This window comes from Anas platyrhynchos, chromosome 2 (genome assembly GCF_047663525.1).
Source record: "Anas platyrhynchos isolate ZD024472 breed Pekin duck chromosome 2, IASCAAS_PekinDuck_T2T, whole genome shotgun sequence".
Classification (NCBI taxonomy): Eukaryota; Metazoa; Chordata; class Aves; order Anseriformes; family Anatidae; genus Anas; species Anas platyrhynchos.
The window spans coordinates 78,937,078-78,954,409 of NC_092588.1; the positions used below are offsets into that span (position 1 = coordinate 78,937,078).

The 17,332-nt window shown below is 37.5% G+C and overlaps 1 protein-coding gene across 1 annotated transcript in view; it reads right to left on the minus strand.

Moving 5' to 3' along the window:
• GMDS (GDP-mannose 4,6-dehydratase) overlaps positions 1-17,332 on the minus strand; it is a 404,838-nt gene that overhangs the window by 236,664 nt on the left and 150,842 nt on the right. Inside the window, exons 5-6 of the mRNA XM_027451691.3 lie at positions 16,420-16,612; positions 15,447-15,551 (exon numbers count right to left, since the gene is read on the minus strand). Of these exons, the coding sequence (XP_027307492.1) occupies positions 15,447-15,551; positions 16,420-16,612 (298 nt within the window). The remainder of the gene's footprint in view (positions 1-15,446; positions 15,552-16,419; positions 16,613-17,332) is intronic.

The following is a 17,332-nucleotide window of genomic DNA, read 5'->3' on the forward strand; positions in this document are numbered from 1 at the left end:
CCACCCCAACCTCATGGTAGTAGGCTCTGCGTCTGTGTAACCTTCATGGGTCACAAGGGAGTTTTGCTAGCACTAAGCTTTGTAAACAAAAGGCAAGGCAGGAGCAATTTGTTAAAATCGGTAAGGCAAAGAGATCAAACTTGCTTTTTGCAGTGTTTTTCTTTTGATACGAATGCATACCTTGAAAAGAAAATGTTTGAAGTAGAAAGCTTCCCATTAATATTCTCAGCTTAAACTGCTTCTTTGCTGGGCTCCACTGAATCAGAGCTCCACTCCTGCCCTCCTTCTTGACTCATAGCCTCAGTGACAGTCAAGAAGCCAGGCAGAGCCACTTCATAAAATGTACTAAATGAAGCAACTTTTAATAACAACACGGGCTGGCAGGTAGCCATGTTAAAGAAGGAAAGACCTAGTAAGAATGTCCTGCAGCACTGAAGTCTCTGTTGTTCTCATTACTGTAAAGGAAGAAAATCTCTTTAAATGCTTTTGATTCAAATGATCACTTGACAGAAACGACGGACAAGACAAATGGCTGTAAAACAAGGCAATTGGATTTCCTACTGCTACAATATCTTACTTGGCTCCCATGACACAATTTCTCTGTTATTCTCCCTTGCCATGGTAAAGTAAACTTACAGGCTACCCAGAAAACAGATTAGTATAATCAGTCCTTTATAAATTATATCCCTTCACTCAAGGAAAGCAAATAACTTTGCCTCCTCTATAATAACTGTTTCTAATACTTCATTTATTCTTTAAATTGTTTATAAAACACTTCAACAAAGGTCAAGACGAGAGGGCAACAATAACCGTAGATTAAGGAGACTCTCTAAGTATTTTGCGCCTGTGAGTAAACAGTTTGGCAATTGTTATGATACAAGATGGATCTACTAAAAAAAATCTGTTCTATTTATGATTTTCTGGATCATACATATTATTCCATCAGAGAGAGATTCCCCTATTTTTTTCACAGCTTTTTTAAATTCAAATTTAATCAGCTGCATAGTTGTTTCATGTCACATGCCTCAGGCAAATAATAGATTTGATCATGGTGTCCCCCCCAGAAGAAATCTAGAGGAATAGTGAAAATGATCTTCTCATAAAGTTTTCCCCAAATCTTGAAGAAGCAGAGGCTTTCCTCCTTGATGACCAACATGTTTACATTAAAGCCCATGGAACCAGTAAGGGGCAGAACTAGGCGATAAGAGCAGGGCCGCTAAGGACAGGCATGTTTTCACATCTGCATCCAAAAGCATCACCAGCAGGTTGAAGGAAGCGATTCCTCCTCCTCCTCTTTGACACCGGTGAGACCACATCTCACCAGCACTGGAATACAGGGTCAAGTTTGGGTGTACCCACTGCAAGACAAATTTGAAAATACTGGAGAGGGACTCTGTGGAGGACCACCAGCATGGCCAGGGGCTGGAGCACAGGGCATGCAGGAGAGGATGAAGGAATGAGACTTGTTCACCCTTCAGGAGCCCAGGACTGCTGCCTGTAGGTGCCTAAAAGGAGGCTGTAGAGAAGATGGAGCCAGTCTTCTCTGAGGTAGCTATTGCACATCTGTGCTAGAGGCAACAGATGCAGCTTGCAACACAGGATATTCTCTTTAGATATGAAGCAACTTGTATTTTCTATAGTGAAGATGGCTAAGCATTGGAATGGGATGGGTGAACAACAGGCTGGGGATCCCCATCCTTGAAGTTACTTGAAACTCGACTAGACAAGGACCTGAGCAACCTCATTCAACCAACTCTGAAGCTCACCCTGCTTTGAGTCTATTATTTAAAACAATGGAGCAAAAAATGATTAAGAATGAAATTTTACCTCATGATTTCATTTTCTTAAAAATGTAAGCAAGAACAACAAAAACAGCTTCAGCAAGGATGACAAAAGTCCATGTCTGGTACCTTCTCTCAAAAACTGGCAACACCAAATTCTTAAGAAATATACATACAAAATCCCTAACCTCTGTAGAGAAACCCTTTATTGCTATTCTCTTCTGTTTTTTAGAGATTTGAGTATGTTTTTTGTCACATTTCCTCAAACTTCAATTGCTTTTTAAAGCCATAAAAATTTTTGACACCTACAAAATTCTGTGGCAACAAATTGTTAACATCTCAAACACACTGTGAAGTCAAATTCTTTATTTGCTTTGAACCTGTCACTTGGCAAGATGAGAACCAGGGACTATCAAGTGAACTGATGAGAGGGAGCATCATTTCACATCCACCTTCTCCCAACCACTTCAGATTGGTCATGTTTTTAATTCCTACCCCATATTTTAACTCCTACCCCATGGCTGAAGTGTCCTAGTTATATTTAAAGGCATTCCTCATAGCTAAACCTCTTTAATCAAGCTGGTGGCCTTGCTTCACATCTTTTTATTTTCACAGTAGACTGTGTGGACATAAAAGCCTGACCTTGTAAATCACTTAGGATACTGGTCTAACACTGAAATTTTGAAGGCCCCATTTCTTAATAGAATTACTTAGAGGTGACTGCAAACATCTTTGTATCACCAGACTTCAGGTTTATCTCAGACTTCAAATGTACTCTGAAACATACCCACTGGTGTCATATGGACGACTTTTAAATGAAATCTTATATATTTTGTTAGAACATGTAAAGTTTTTTGTGTCTTTCAGGACCAAGCCCTGGAATAACTGCATTCAGTGCTGTGAACTCACATGCAAGTCTGATGTCTTTGAGTGGGATTCCAAAAAGGGGTTGCAGACAGCAAGGGCAACGGTGTCCTTTTGCCAGTGCTGCGGCATGGTTCTGCCCTCTCTCATCTGTTTATCTGTTCTTCCTATGCCCCCGCACAATACTAACAGTGACCCTGCCATTGTTCTGGAAAAGGGCACTGTGTAAGCTCTCTGCAATGTAACTTTCTGAGCTGCTGAGTGTCATGATCGTGCAGATCCTTAATGAAGCTGAACTGTGCCACATCAGCTAACACCAATCAGTTTTATACCACCTTTAGAAGTACACAGGAATAAAATTAAATATTTAATCCTCTTTTATTTTTTCTTTTAAAATAGCTAAATTGTAACATGACAGAAAAAAGTGCTTCTTGGTCTCATTTCTGCACAGCCCCTAACAGGCTGCTGAAGAAACCAGTCATGTCCCCTGACATCTCACCCACCAATAGAAAACAAATAAAAAAAACCAACACCCTAAGTTATTGAAAAAGAAAAAAACAATCAAATTGTGAGCAATTATACAGAAATAATAAACTTAAACACGACAAAAATATTTGCAGAGGGATTTAGAAGTAGCCAGCACTATAGGCATATCAGCTTACTAAAACGAAGTTAAATTCTTAAGTTATTCTCAAGAGTTTCAATGGAATTCAGTAAACAGTATTTTATTCATCACAAAGCATTCTCTTTATGCTGTCTATATGATGACAAGGTTATAAAAACGCAGGTTCGAGATTCAGGTTTGAGGTTCAGATTTTTATATCATCCCTCTTTTTTTTAACATCCATGTTTCCCTGATCTTCTCATAGGCACATCACCATGTGGATTTAAACACAAACACAAACATTCTTCAAACTACTTCAGCCTAATACCAAAACTTTTACAGATTATTCCCACATTTTAATCCCAGTAAGATATATCCCCTCGAACCAACACATCCCCCCCTGTTTTGCTCGTTAGTCAGACACTGCAGCACTTTACTATTGCACACCAGCCAGGAGGTATGCTACAGCCCAATAAAGCAGCTTACCCAAGCAGAGTGAAGTGTGCAATGTAGCTAAGTAGCGCCCGAGTATGGAAAAGCTTTTTTTTTTTTTTCTTGTTTCCCTCAGAGTCAAACTGAGCTGAAATATAAAATTGTTCTAAACTATTTTTTCTAAAATGGGAAGTGAACCTGCACCATCACCTGAAGTCTTTGCTGAACTAATTCAGAACTGAACCAAAACCAAAATACTTCTGATTACAGATCAGAATAATTGTTTAGCAGAAAATTTGCCAGAGGAAGTTTCCTTATCATATGTACTTTACATTTCAAAATTTTACATTTTCCATCTTGAACTGATACAGACATATCAATCATTATTGATCTGAAGAAACTGAACTGACTTGAGTCAAAGTCAGATACAAATCAGATCTGAACCAAACCTGTTCTTCACTCTTCTACTTTTTTTTTTGGTTTGCTTTTTTTGTGTGTATGTTTTGTTTTGTTTTGTTTTTTTTTCTTCTTTTTCAATTATTGATATTTTTCAAATATAACAAGTCCACGTTCTTGACCTTTAGGAAACACAATGTTTCTTTCATTTTTAAATGAAATATATTAAAATTAGCAGTTTTCCACACAAACGTTATTTTAGAATAAAAGGGAAATGAGGCTAAGCAAACACTTTCAGGTAACCACTGCCTACATCATTCATCATTACACAGTTGACTTGTTCTGCTTTTAGAAGCATGGAATTATCATGTCCTCTGAAAAATATTTCTTACCATCATGGTTCTGTCTTCCAAGGACTCTTTAAAACACCCATCCTTTAAAAATGTACACCTCAAAGCCCTTTTAAAAATCTGAATGCTTGTTATTAAATAGCAGGTTTGAAAATCTGACCAGTATTATTCACTTGATGGCAACAACTTTCTTTTAAAAACAACAGAACCAGACTTAGGAGTCAGAGCCTATAAGCATCAAGATGTCTCTGTAAATTTTTGGAGGATCACAGCTATAAAACTCTCTGTTTTATAAGGCAAAAACATTCAAAAGAACTTACTGCATCATCTGGATGCGTAAGCATTTCTTTCCGGATAGTCTACAGAACAGTAAGAGGCAATGCCTTAATCCAATTCAAGCATGGGATAATGGGGGAAAAAAAAAGAAAAAAACTGGAAGTGAAGGTGTTGCAGAAAGCATGGGATATGGCAGTTTCACAGAGGAATACCGGATTTAGAGGAGCCTGGTTCAAGCACTGTCAAGAAACAGAAACTTCGGATTCCTGGGGCAAGTGCATTTGGAAAACAAACCTTTATTTTTACCTGGATTACTGTGAGGAAGCAGCAAACTCAATAAAATGACAGCCCATCAAATGACAAAAACTTACTCTTGACTGCCAAAAACACCTGTGGATAGAGATCTGGTACTCTGGACAGACAAGCAGATAGTCATGAAAGCTTTTCTTGACAGAAAGGCGTATTGCAGGAAAATCCACATAAATGTTAAAAAACATAAATCTGATCTACAAATGTGAATCTGATTTTTTTACAGTTCTTATGCAGTGTATGTTTAGATTCAGAATTTTATAATTAAACTAAATTTGCATGGAATAATGGAGCAATGCCTCAGATTTTTTGAAAAAAGGATTTGTTCATAACTTGGTTAGATGGGGAACTGTTCCCTAACTTTTTCAATAACCAAGACCCCCCCCCAAAAAAAAAATCAGGATAAAACAAACAAACAAACAAAACCACCGCAACAGGAAAACACAACCACTATATACTATGCCAAGCCAGAAAAGTAAACCGTACAAAAGGTGCAGTTAAAGAAAAAAATCAATATTCCAAATTATTTCTACTTTTACAATAAAGATTAAATAAACAGTGTCCAAGCTGATGTTTTCCATTAATATTCTAGAGAAAAAGCATATTTTAAAATGTGTTAAGTCTTTCAGATTTGTTTTCTTCAATACCAAATCTTTTGTATTAAATATTAAACCACCTGACTTTAACTTGTAAAAACAACTAAGTTTGAATTAATCCTCATGTACGTGATCACTCTGGACAATGAACACTTTATTCTTTTTAATATTCTACTTATTCTGCTTTTACAGCAAATTCTACTTAACATACAAATTCTTTCATCAGACTTTCATGTACAGGCAACCATTTGCAAGCATCATCCACATACTCACACACATAGATAATTTTGGAAAAAATGAATGAACGTTCCCTGATGACTCTGTGGGTTCCTCCGTTGAGTGTTGATGCCTGGTTATCATTGTCTATAAATGTGACGGTAAACCAGATGATGTCACCCCACCACCAAACCCACAAGGAACCTGTAGAACTGAAGTGACAGCAGACACTTCACTTACTTGCAAGTAGACCAAAGTTGTGCAATAACTGCAGCACACTAATGAACTCAAACCCAGAATTGCTTAATTCCATGATTTCAAAACAAAGAGACTATTTTTCATTTAAGTATAGTTTAAGATTTTTTTTTTTTTTTAAGAAAAGCACCATTAGGAGACAAGTAAAAATTTAATAAAGACCTGTTATTCACTGGTTAGTTTTCTTACACTATGTTGGCAATTCATCTTGGATTCACCAACATGACAAAAACTGCTGCCAGTTCTTTAGTAACACAAGCACAAGTAGAACTAGGCAGCAAAGGTAGCATTTGCCTACTGTTATTGTTAGATGAAATCAAACTTTCAGGTTCACAGCCTGAGTTACTGTTACACCAATCTTCCTTTAAATGTTTTTATTAAATACTGCATGGTCTGTGGGGACACAAAATCTTGTCATTAAATCTCTTAACACTAGGAGAATTGTAATAATATAGGCTATGCTACACCTTTTTGTGTATGTGAGTGGATTCAAACAGGTTTAAAGAAAAATGCATATTATTTGCACTACATGCTCATTTTACTAGTTAAGAGAATCAGTCACAGTAGCATCTTCACCTGAAGATGCACTGAGTAAGATTTAAAGAAATGGACTTGAGACTAGGAGAACATAAAAACTTTTTTAGAAAAGGAAAGCTTGTAGAGCGTCGTAAGCGGAGGCCATGAATCAAGACTGTGGTGCTAGGCCATGCCAAGCTGACGAGAAAAAGACTCTCACTAGCATTTCCGTGAGGACACGCCAGCTACCAAGGAGACCCATGGAGCCACCTTCTACTCCAGATGCATGACACCCATTTGATTTTCGACAAGTCAGAGCAGTTTTTGCTTCTAACTCCTTTTGAAATTCATAGCAGATGTGTTCAGGATTCAAGCACTCACTACTAGGAGCATGTTTAGGAGGAAAATAGGAGATTAAATTAATTTAAATTAAGTAATAAAACCGTACCTTCCTCAGGATGAGGTGATTCATACCACTACCTGGAAATCATACCTGAACAGGATTACAGTCCAGGATACATAGCTACACAGCTTCCTGCTAAACAGAAAGGTACAAGCATGCTCTCTAGTTTCTCAGAAAGGGCAGACTTTTGTCCATGATACCTCAATGACTACTCCAATAGAACACGACAGCAAAACACACTCCCACACTAGACTATCCCATTTCCCTATCCAACAAGTGACAGAAAACCTCTGTTATCTCCCACCTTTCCTACAATACACCAATACACGTAGAGGATACGAAAATGAATGGAAAAACTTGAGAAAAGACAAATATATTCCCACTGAAAAAACATGTTAAATTTAGCCATAATGGCCTATTTTGCAATTACAGATATATGCAATAGCTTACACCTAATTTATGTAACCAAGCAGAGCAGAAGGAGCATTTACAAACTCAAATGCCTACTATGGTTGCTCAATTGGCTTGGCTCAAGATTCAATGGCACTTCAGTATAAATATGTAAAATGAAGTGTATCACTGGTACCATCCCTAATCAACAAAACGCTTACATCCAGGAATTATTTTCAATTCACTGCATTTCAAGAATTATGTAGAATTTGGGAGGTATAAGGACTGTTCCTGATCTTTGAAGGCATGCAGTATTTTCATTTACGTTTAGAAAGTGCAATAAAGCTAACAAAAGACCTTGTATCCTTTTTTTACAGTCTATAGCAAAGAGAAACTCAATGTAAAAGAGAATACATAGCTTGCCAGACAATTCAAGTATCCCTAATGGATATACACATGCCTGCCAATAGCTGAGAATATGGGCAAGATGTGGGGTGGCAAAGAGAAAGGTGTTAAAACAACAAACACAAAGAGTGTTAGTACTTAAAATCAAATGTTGCAAGAAATTTTAAAAGAAAGGTAAAGTAAAATGTTTGTGTGTGGCTAATACTTTTCCCATTTCATCTGGATTTCTTTTAAGTCCAAAATGAGCTCTGAATTTTCCAGATTCACCCTGCCTAGACTTGGGATTACCACACGATTTTTATTTTATTTCATTTTATGTTTTAAGTTTCTTGTAAATCTTCTCAAGCAGCCTATTGATTAATATTGATGCATGTAAAAAACACTTTTAATCTCTCTTAAGGGAAGGTTTTTAATACGAATGAGAAAAAAAGGATGTCACTGGGAGGTCTGAGTTATTTAGCTGGCCTATTCTTTCATTACATATGTAATCTACTCACATTTAATGTCATTAAATTATTTCCATCAAAAATAAAAATCGTGCAGCATTTCTATAGCAGTGGTTCCCAAACTCACGTGTCCTACGGCAAAAGTTATGAGAAAGTAGAGGGAACACAGTACTATATTCTCTGTTGTTTCTCTTGTTTTCCCACACCGAAGAACAACCCTGAAGGGCTTTGTGGGAAACCTGTTAACTGTGACCTACAACCCTGTGTTTTAGCAGCTATCATTCTATAGGGATGAGATAGAACACAGTGAAATACACTGTTACGGTAACATCTACTTACATATGGTAACAGTTTTAATTACAATAAATACTTGTAAACTGTTGAAAACAAAAACAGAGAAACAGGCATGTAATCCATATTAATAACCTTGCTACTACTTTGTGCATTAATGAAGCCACAAGAGCACTACAGATGAGGTACATTCTCTGACCACTCCATTTCCCATTGCTGACTTCTATATCTTCCACATTTTGTTTCAAGTTGGTATTTCATTAGATGAAATAAAAAAGTCCACAATTGCTCAGTTTAAGAAAGTAACCCTGCTATCAGCTAATACAACTTGAGAAATGAAACGTGGCAAGGTTTTCTAAATTGAGTGGGTGCTTTTTTTTTTAATTTGTTTTTGTTTTGCGATTACACGAAAAAGTTAAATCAATCACGGTAAACAGCAAAAAGTGTAATCTACTTTCTTCTCAACATGGAATAAGCCACAAGGGAGCACATGATTTAATGACAAGAAGATGTATCTGATAAGATAATAATTTGCTTAAGGAGAGATCTGGGTTACGAATGCAGCTGTTCCAAAAGTCTAAACCCACAGGCAAGAAATTACTTAGATTTTGTAAGAGCTATATCCATAACTATTTAGATAAACTGGTGACAGACCCCAGAAAAGTACATCAGATAGAGAAGTATAGAACCAGGGATATACTACAGTATTGGAAAAGAAAAAATAATAATAATAAGTAAATAAATAAATAAATAAACCAGAAAGATTTCCACAAACTACTGTTCATAAAACTTAATCAAAAAGATTTCTGTAAATGTCCAGCTCAACGCAGCATCTTCCTTTATCAGTGACTCACTTGAGAAAAAAATATATTTATCCTGATTCAGTTCATTTACATGATTGTTTAGTTCCTATTTCGATTTCCATGGTCTGACCTGGACAACCTGGATGCCCGAAGCCAAGCACATGCAGGACTGTTCATAGCCTTCATTTCTCATATCAGAAGTCTGGCACTGCTTCCAAAACCCAGGCTCACAGAGGGAAGCCTGCTCATATTTTGGTTTGATTACATTGCCTTCATATATGAGTATTGCCTAGAACTCAAGATGAAGATGACTTATTAGCCACACAAAAATTAGACAGACCCACAATGATCCCTGCATACTGTGATGTGCTCCTATCAGTACTATCTAGTCAGTCAGTATCAGGTTCAAAATCAGAATTAACTGCATTTACTTATCCTGGAGGTCAGCTCTTTTTCATGGGAAAACACAAGCACCTAGCTAAAATAGCAGAGAGGTATTACCTGGCAATTTTCTCTTATTATGGTCAATATTACCACAAATCCATCTGTACAAGTAGACCCTAATGCCTGTATTTATCCCCACTGACGTATGACTGCATGTGTAGATAAGAAAACACCTGCATGGATCACTTAGCAGGATCAGTCTCACAGCAGGGAGAAAAAGCCAGTAAGAATGCATGTCTTCAGGACACTGCATGCTTTCTCTGTTGAAACACGCAAACTAAAAAGCATGAAATGATCTTGGCTGCGACGCAGTACACAACTGTCTGAGTAACTCCTCTTACATTGGCCATGGTACCTTGACACCAAGTTTTCAATATGCTAGGCAGACGATCCCTGACAATAACCAGCCAGCTTGCATTCTTCTCATCTAGCAAGGAGTCGTCAAGGCACAAGCAACGCTCTGCTGACTTTTGCTATACAGATGTACTTGTTCGGTTTAGAGGTTTGTATAGTAAATGAAAGATAAATAGATTTTATACACTTGCATCTTTCTCTAAACTTATAAAAAGCGGGCCCTTAGTACTTACAGTGGTGTTAGGTTGACAAGTCCCTCTTGCACAGAATATTTGTAAGGACACCAGCAAATTAGTCACCTCAATCACAGAACTGAGAAAAGGGAAATCTGACAGATGTTGGCTACATCTCTTTATAGGAGATGCAGAAGAGCAGCTGTTACTGTCAGGATTCGGAAGGATTTCTTGTGAAAGTCAGTAGCAGATGTCACCATCTGCTACTGCCCTCTCTATGAAATAGAGGCAAAAGGGAGACCGAAAGCTTGTAAAAAAAAAAAAAAAAAAGGTAATAACAAGAAAATTCAAGACATCCAAGCACATTTACAGCAAGCAAAGAAACCCCTTACCCCCTCCTTCCTGGCAAAAGCGTGATCCAGTTGCACAACAAAAGCAAGGAACACTCCCCATTCTCTTCCAATCATGATTTCTTTTCATTTTAATCTTGCTACATGTACTTTGACAACCTTCAGCCTGCAATCTAACACCTAGCCATTTCCTTCCTGGCTGAAAGAGATCATAGAAATGAGCAGTTGTATCCTTTCCCTCTGGCTATACAGCAATGGTCTGATGACAACTGCTTTACCAGAGCTGGTATCAGACAAACAAAAATTCCCTACTGAATGATCTACACAATGATGTCATGTGTGGAGGCAAAGTATTTATTACTTGGAGAGAAAAAAAACACACAACAAAAAAACAAAACTTCTGTTGCATTGTGTCAGGAAACATGCAGTACATGTTTGTACATCTTGGCAGATAAAGATCAGATGAGGCAAGCAATGAAGTGGTTAACCAAATCGGAGAGTTATCTCAGACATCCAAAGGCACATCTTGTAAACCTGAGAAAACTCTATGCAGAACCAAGGAGCAAAAGAGTAAGAGCTTGTGTGGGAAGAAACAAATGATACTGTCAACAAGTAGTTTGCTTTCTTACTCAGAAAAAAAAAAAAAAAAGTTATTAGTGAGATCCAGAGCCCAACAAAAGAACAGGAACATTTCCAATGGTGTAAAAAAGGCTTGGATCGAGCCCCAGCTTTCCTGAAAACTAGACTTGCTAATTGCCTCACTCTTCCACTGTCAAAACCGTCATCTCACTGAACTGAAATACCTTTCCAATATTGCTACAGGGTAGATATTTCCAAACTGGTAATACTGGGAGCCACATTCAACCACCAATAGAAACTTGCTGGGCACCAGCTTCCCCATTTGGTATTCCATAACGCTGTTGAAAAAACAAACAAACCCCCCACAATATCGTGTGTCCAACTTTCTGACAGTGTATGTACAAGCTTTCTGTACAAGATCGCCCACTGGAGCCTGGTAGGTCATGACTTTGGAGTTGGCTCTCTGAAGTACGATAGAAAAAAACACCCTGTTACAGTAGGTTACGACATTTGGCTGCACAAGAGAACCAGGGAGGTTCAGCTCTATCCTAATGTACACCTCCCTGATTTTTCTGGGAAGACCTTTTTAGGGTTTCTTTCGTATGCTTGATTTTGGAAACCGAGACAATCTTGTAGTATACTAGCACTGGTAGAAAGCATTTTGCTTTTCAGATAATGTTTAGACAATAAATAAACTTCAGAAATGGAAAATCCCACTACCCCTTGGCATGGCCATAAATCAGGAAACAATTGAGTTATACCCAAATAAAAAGTGATAACAGCAATAGAGAAACCAGCTTTAGCAAGGTGTATTTTCAATGTTGGTCTTTTCCCCAAAATAGTCAGATTACACTCATCTGGTGTTACCAGACCATCACCTGAAATACTATGCTCAGCCAGAACAAATCAACACGATCCTGTTCACTTCAGTGCAGCAATGTTGATTTGTGTGAGAAGAAAAACAAGTACATGTTAAAAAAAAAAAAAAAAAGTGACTGTTGTTATACCTACTGCCCCTCATTTCTTAAGTAGAAAATTTGCAAGGGAAGTACTACATTGCCACTTATTCTACTCCATATGAGATTTTAGATAATGTCCTCTGTTGCTACATATGTATGTATCTCTTGAGCATGGATCCAAGTATTTCTGCAATTTGGTAACAGTGTACTATTCCCAATTTAAGATGCAAGGCTCAGGTAGCAGGTTCAAGCTATCAGGAATTTATCACTGGTGATTTTTTTTTTTTATTATTTTTAAGTCACAGCGGATATCAGAACAAGAAACACCAGACTTAAAAGCAAGCCCAAACAATGAGCTTAAGCATTCAGATTTGCAGTATAGTGTCACATCTTAAGAGCTACTCCTGATACTGTATTCTTGTATGGCATAAAAGCAAGATAAAAGTAGAAAATCAAACAAGCTTCTCAAGGCCAGCGCTTCTCTCCAGTCTTCATAATTTCAAAAATATGAAACCTCTTATAGTAGACTTAAGCACTCTCTACCCTTATGAACTCTGCACAGACTTGCATATATTATACAGGACACGTGAGATTAACTACTAGATATCCTTTCCAAACTAAAATTGTGAAAGCTAAAGAGAAGGATCAGTATTCTGAAGTAAGATGTATTGTTTGTTTTTTCCTATACTGCCCTTAGAAGAATATGGGTTCAACAAACAAATAAAAAAAGTGTTTCCCCTATAAATCTGTAAGGCAGAAAATCTATTTTCTAACAGTTCTACTTTTTCTACTTTTTTTTTTTTTTTCCTCCAAGTTTCCCATTGTATTGCACCAGGTTTACATGTTGTAGTTATGCTTGTATTTTTCAAACCTTTTACATGTTATTTGAAGGGAAACATACCAGTGAAGAATTATGCAGGTGCAGTGATAAACCATGACTCGAAGATAAAAGGTATTATTTGTGTATTTCCCTTGCACTAACTGATGGCTCAAAGATGATTTAAGAAGAGCTTTGTTTTCCTGTTTAGGTTCATATGCAGCAACTTATACAAGCCTAACAAGAGAAATATTTAATTATCTTGCTAGGTAGAGGCATTTATCCAAAGGTAATGATTGAATTTTCTTAGGCTAGAATGCAAAAAAGAAGAGTATTTCTGGAAAAAAAATGATCATCTTTCACATCTCCCCACCTGCTCCCAATCTCTTTCACTTAACTCGTTAAGTTAAAGATGGAACCAATATAATTAAACTGTGAATTGATGAAATGGTTTGCTTTCAGGTAAGTTTTGTGCATTCAGTGTTCATATCAATTATGTTGCAGACTAACTGAGATGTGATATTGAGGAAAAATAAAATTCATCGACTTGCTGATTATGTATATTGCTACATTCCAGTCTCAAGGAAACAGTTCTTTATTAGACAGTTCTCATTTTTACTAGGCTCATGTGCTGCCCCAGCACATGAAAAAATTGAACATTTTATGAAGAGAAGACAAAGAAGACAATTTACAGTTGTCTTTTCAACTCAGACTCACTGAATAGCTGTTAAGAAACAACCTCAAAACTACTTTGCTTCCAGTTTCTTCTCTTTATAATTTTCAGACGTTCTCACATAAAAACGTTAAGCAAATGGCAGCAGGCTGTAACTACAAGTTGCTTTCACTGCTTGTGCTCCTGCTAAGGCTAATGGTATTAGCTGAAACTATTTCTAAGGCAAGATGGCAGATGGAGCTTAAAACTTCCCCTAGCACATACAAACAACTAAAAGTACAGCCTGAGACTTCAAAGCACAGACTCAGGTTTTCCACAGGGATATTAAATGTGTTGAAATGAAATTTTGGATTGGAAACTCCACTGCAGCAGTATCAAAGCTGGAACAAATGTCAAAAGGATCAAAACAGCGATGAACACTGAAGTTTTTCTCCTTCAAAATGGCACAAATCATATATGCTCCTGTAATTTCCATCTCATCCTATAGCTCTTTAATATGACAAGAAATCATGCCAGATTAGTATTTGCCATTGCATTTCCCCCCCCCCTTTTTATGTTGTTCAGGTGGTTTTTATTGCATCATTATAACTCAGCAATTCGGACATTAGTTTACATGGTGCACCACGAATATACTGCAGTGAACTGTTTAAAAGAAAACAAAGTATTAGGGTTTCTCAATGCAACAATTTAGCAGATATGATTCTCTTTTAATTTTAAACTCATACTGACATCTGCTCCAGTGAGAAGTGCTGCACCAATTTTTGCCAACGAAGATTTGATGCATCACTTACTGTAAATGCTGCCTACCCAGTGTACTATAAGGTTTTACAGCTGTGACTCCCAAAGACTCAAATCTCTATTTAAATCCTATTGACATTGACTCTTTTTTCCATTTTTTTTTCCAAACAGTTGCAATTATGGTCTATTTTATATTTGTAAGTATGAGTAAAATTATTATATTTTGTGCCAGGCTGTAATTTACATAATTGCATTCCTGTAAAGTTTGAATTTATTTTTCAGTTAAAAACAGACCACAATAAAAGGCTTCTGCACTGAAAATCCAGTTGTGTGTGTTAATTTAAAGTTTAATTTTAGAGTGTTTTTTAAGTCACGGTATTTTAAGGGCAGAGGAAAGCTGTCATTGTATAAGGGACTTTTAATCAACTGTGGACTTTTTCACAAACTAAGTACCAGTATTAATTGTTCATAAAGAGGAAAAAGGATGATAAAGGGGAGTTTAAAATGTGTTGCTATTAAGGATTTAAAAGAAAGGTATTTTAAAGCCATGTGTTGAAAGCCATCTTTTCAGAAGGTAAGGGTAATAATCCACAAGTTTCCAAAATATACTGGGCTGTACTCATTATTCTAATGAATTTAGAGGGTCAGCTATTTATGCTCCTTAATTTGGTGTTTATATACAAATAAAAATCTTGAGTACAAGTCACACTTGAAATTGCATCTGTTATGCAGTTGCCCACCTTAATGCTCTGGAGAGCACTGATACACAAAATCAGATACCCCAGCCTCCCTTCAGAGCCAGAGGGCTACAAAATGGAATATGGTACTTGAAGGTGAAAACTGTTATACTGCAGACTCTGAGACTGCCACGAGCACTACATTAAACACAGTCTGCTGGCTACCTCAAGCCAAACACCGTCAAGCACAGCATTTTGGCAAGTTTAAATGAAACCTGTGGATGCATTGTTTCATTTTTCCTGTCAGATGCACACAAATACAGGAACAGTTTTACATGGATTTTCTAACCTCTCCTGGGACTTTCATGATTGAAGAGGATGCCATTCACAGCAAAGAGATTGTAGGCCTCTCGGAAGTTCACCACAATCCAGTAGGCATACAGTTTTGCTGCCCCTACAAAAATAATTGGAGACGTTACATACATCTGCTCCACTTGTGCACACATACATACAGACACAGGCACATATACACATTTCTCTTCCATGCAGGGTGAAGGCCATGTTTCAGCAACAGAGTGCGCTAGAATTTGATTAATTCCCTAGATGTGTCACATTTCATATGGAAAGAATATCCAGCCCAATAAAGAGCAGCTGAAGGGTAAAATACTCCTTTTCTGCACAGCTCCAGAACCAGCCAGGAAGTGTTAGGGCGCTCTCTCACTTGTTTTCTTATGCACATTCAAGCATAGCACTTTTTCTTTTACAATATAATTAACACAGCCAGAGCGTGTGAAATACACCACTGTGGTGACCTCTGCTAATAAAAGAAGTGACTTCGGAGAAATAAAAGTGAAAATCTGGTGCCTTAACACTCAAATTGATTTGAAACTTTATCACCAAAGTCTTCCATGCGCATTGCTTTAATAAGTGTTTCAAATTTAATGCAAGTTCATGACGGAAGAAACGAGCTCTTGGGAGTTTTTCATTTAGGCAACAAAAAACATGAAACCTTATCACTTCAGTGGTATCTTACAGTCCTTTGTGAGGGAAGAGCCACCCTTCCCCCTTCTCTGTACAAGAGCTCTCAACTTCTGATCTGAATGAACAGAGTCTTGTGAAGTGAGATGGTAATTTCCAACCCCCGGGCAATGGCAGCAAATACTTTTTATATAGTAATTCATAAAGGTATGCCTCTCAACATGTCTAGTCACTTTAGCTCTATCGTCATTCTAATCTCACACCCAAATGACTTCAGCCCTGAGACATGAGAAGGGAGAGCAGACAGACAGACACTACTGACACACGCATCAGCGAGCTCTTACCATAAGGCGATCTTGGGTAAAAAGGGGTGGTCTCCTTCTGCGGGATTTCTTGCACTTTTCCAAAAAGTTCACTAGTGGAGGCTTGGTAGAACTTCACAGAGTTGATAAGGCCACAGGTCTTAATAGCATCCAGGAGCCGTAAAGTGCCAACTCCATCAACGTCAGCAGTATATTCTGCTAGGTCAAATGAAATCTTGGGGGAGAGAAAGAAAAAAACACCAATTATACTAGGAGAACCAGAACATGCAGTGATCATGTACAACCAAACAAAGCAATACATCACTTGTCACAAACCATCTAGACACTTTTGTACAGAGTAGATGCTCAGTTTACAGAAGTACCCTCAAAGGATTTCTAAGAATAAACAAGTAGCTCCATAAATAGCAGAATCAAAAGACTGGTGTTCCCTGATCTCTCTCTCAGGATCATTTTCCCATGTGAAGTAAGGGGTAAGCCTCCCCTACAGTGGGAGCATTATCAGGTGCTCTGTCATTTCCACAGCTGCCAATTTGCACAATATTCACTTGGGCTTAATATTTTTGACATACTTGAAATTGGTTAAAATTGGCCAAAAGTATGTAAGATAGCATGAACATTTATGAAAAAAAAACCTTGTTTACACCACCATCAAAAAAAAAAACAACAAAACACCACAAAAGGGAATGGACATTTAGAGTGATCTTCTCCATGGCCCCATCTAAAGGAAGAATTACTTTACGTGTACCTCTCTGGCTGATGAATGATTGACTTTCCTGAAACAAGCTCTACAGCAATAGCAATGTTACAGCCTCGTTATATGATCCAGTCCAGAGGTTAGCGAGACACTACCAAAAGCAGAGTACAAACCTACCATGCCCTCTTCTTCAGCGTTCAGTGACAGGGCAGCTATGGATGGAGAAGAAGGTAAAAGCCC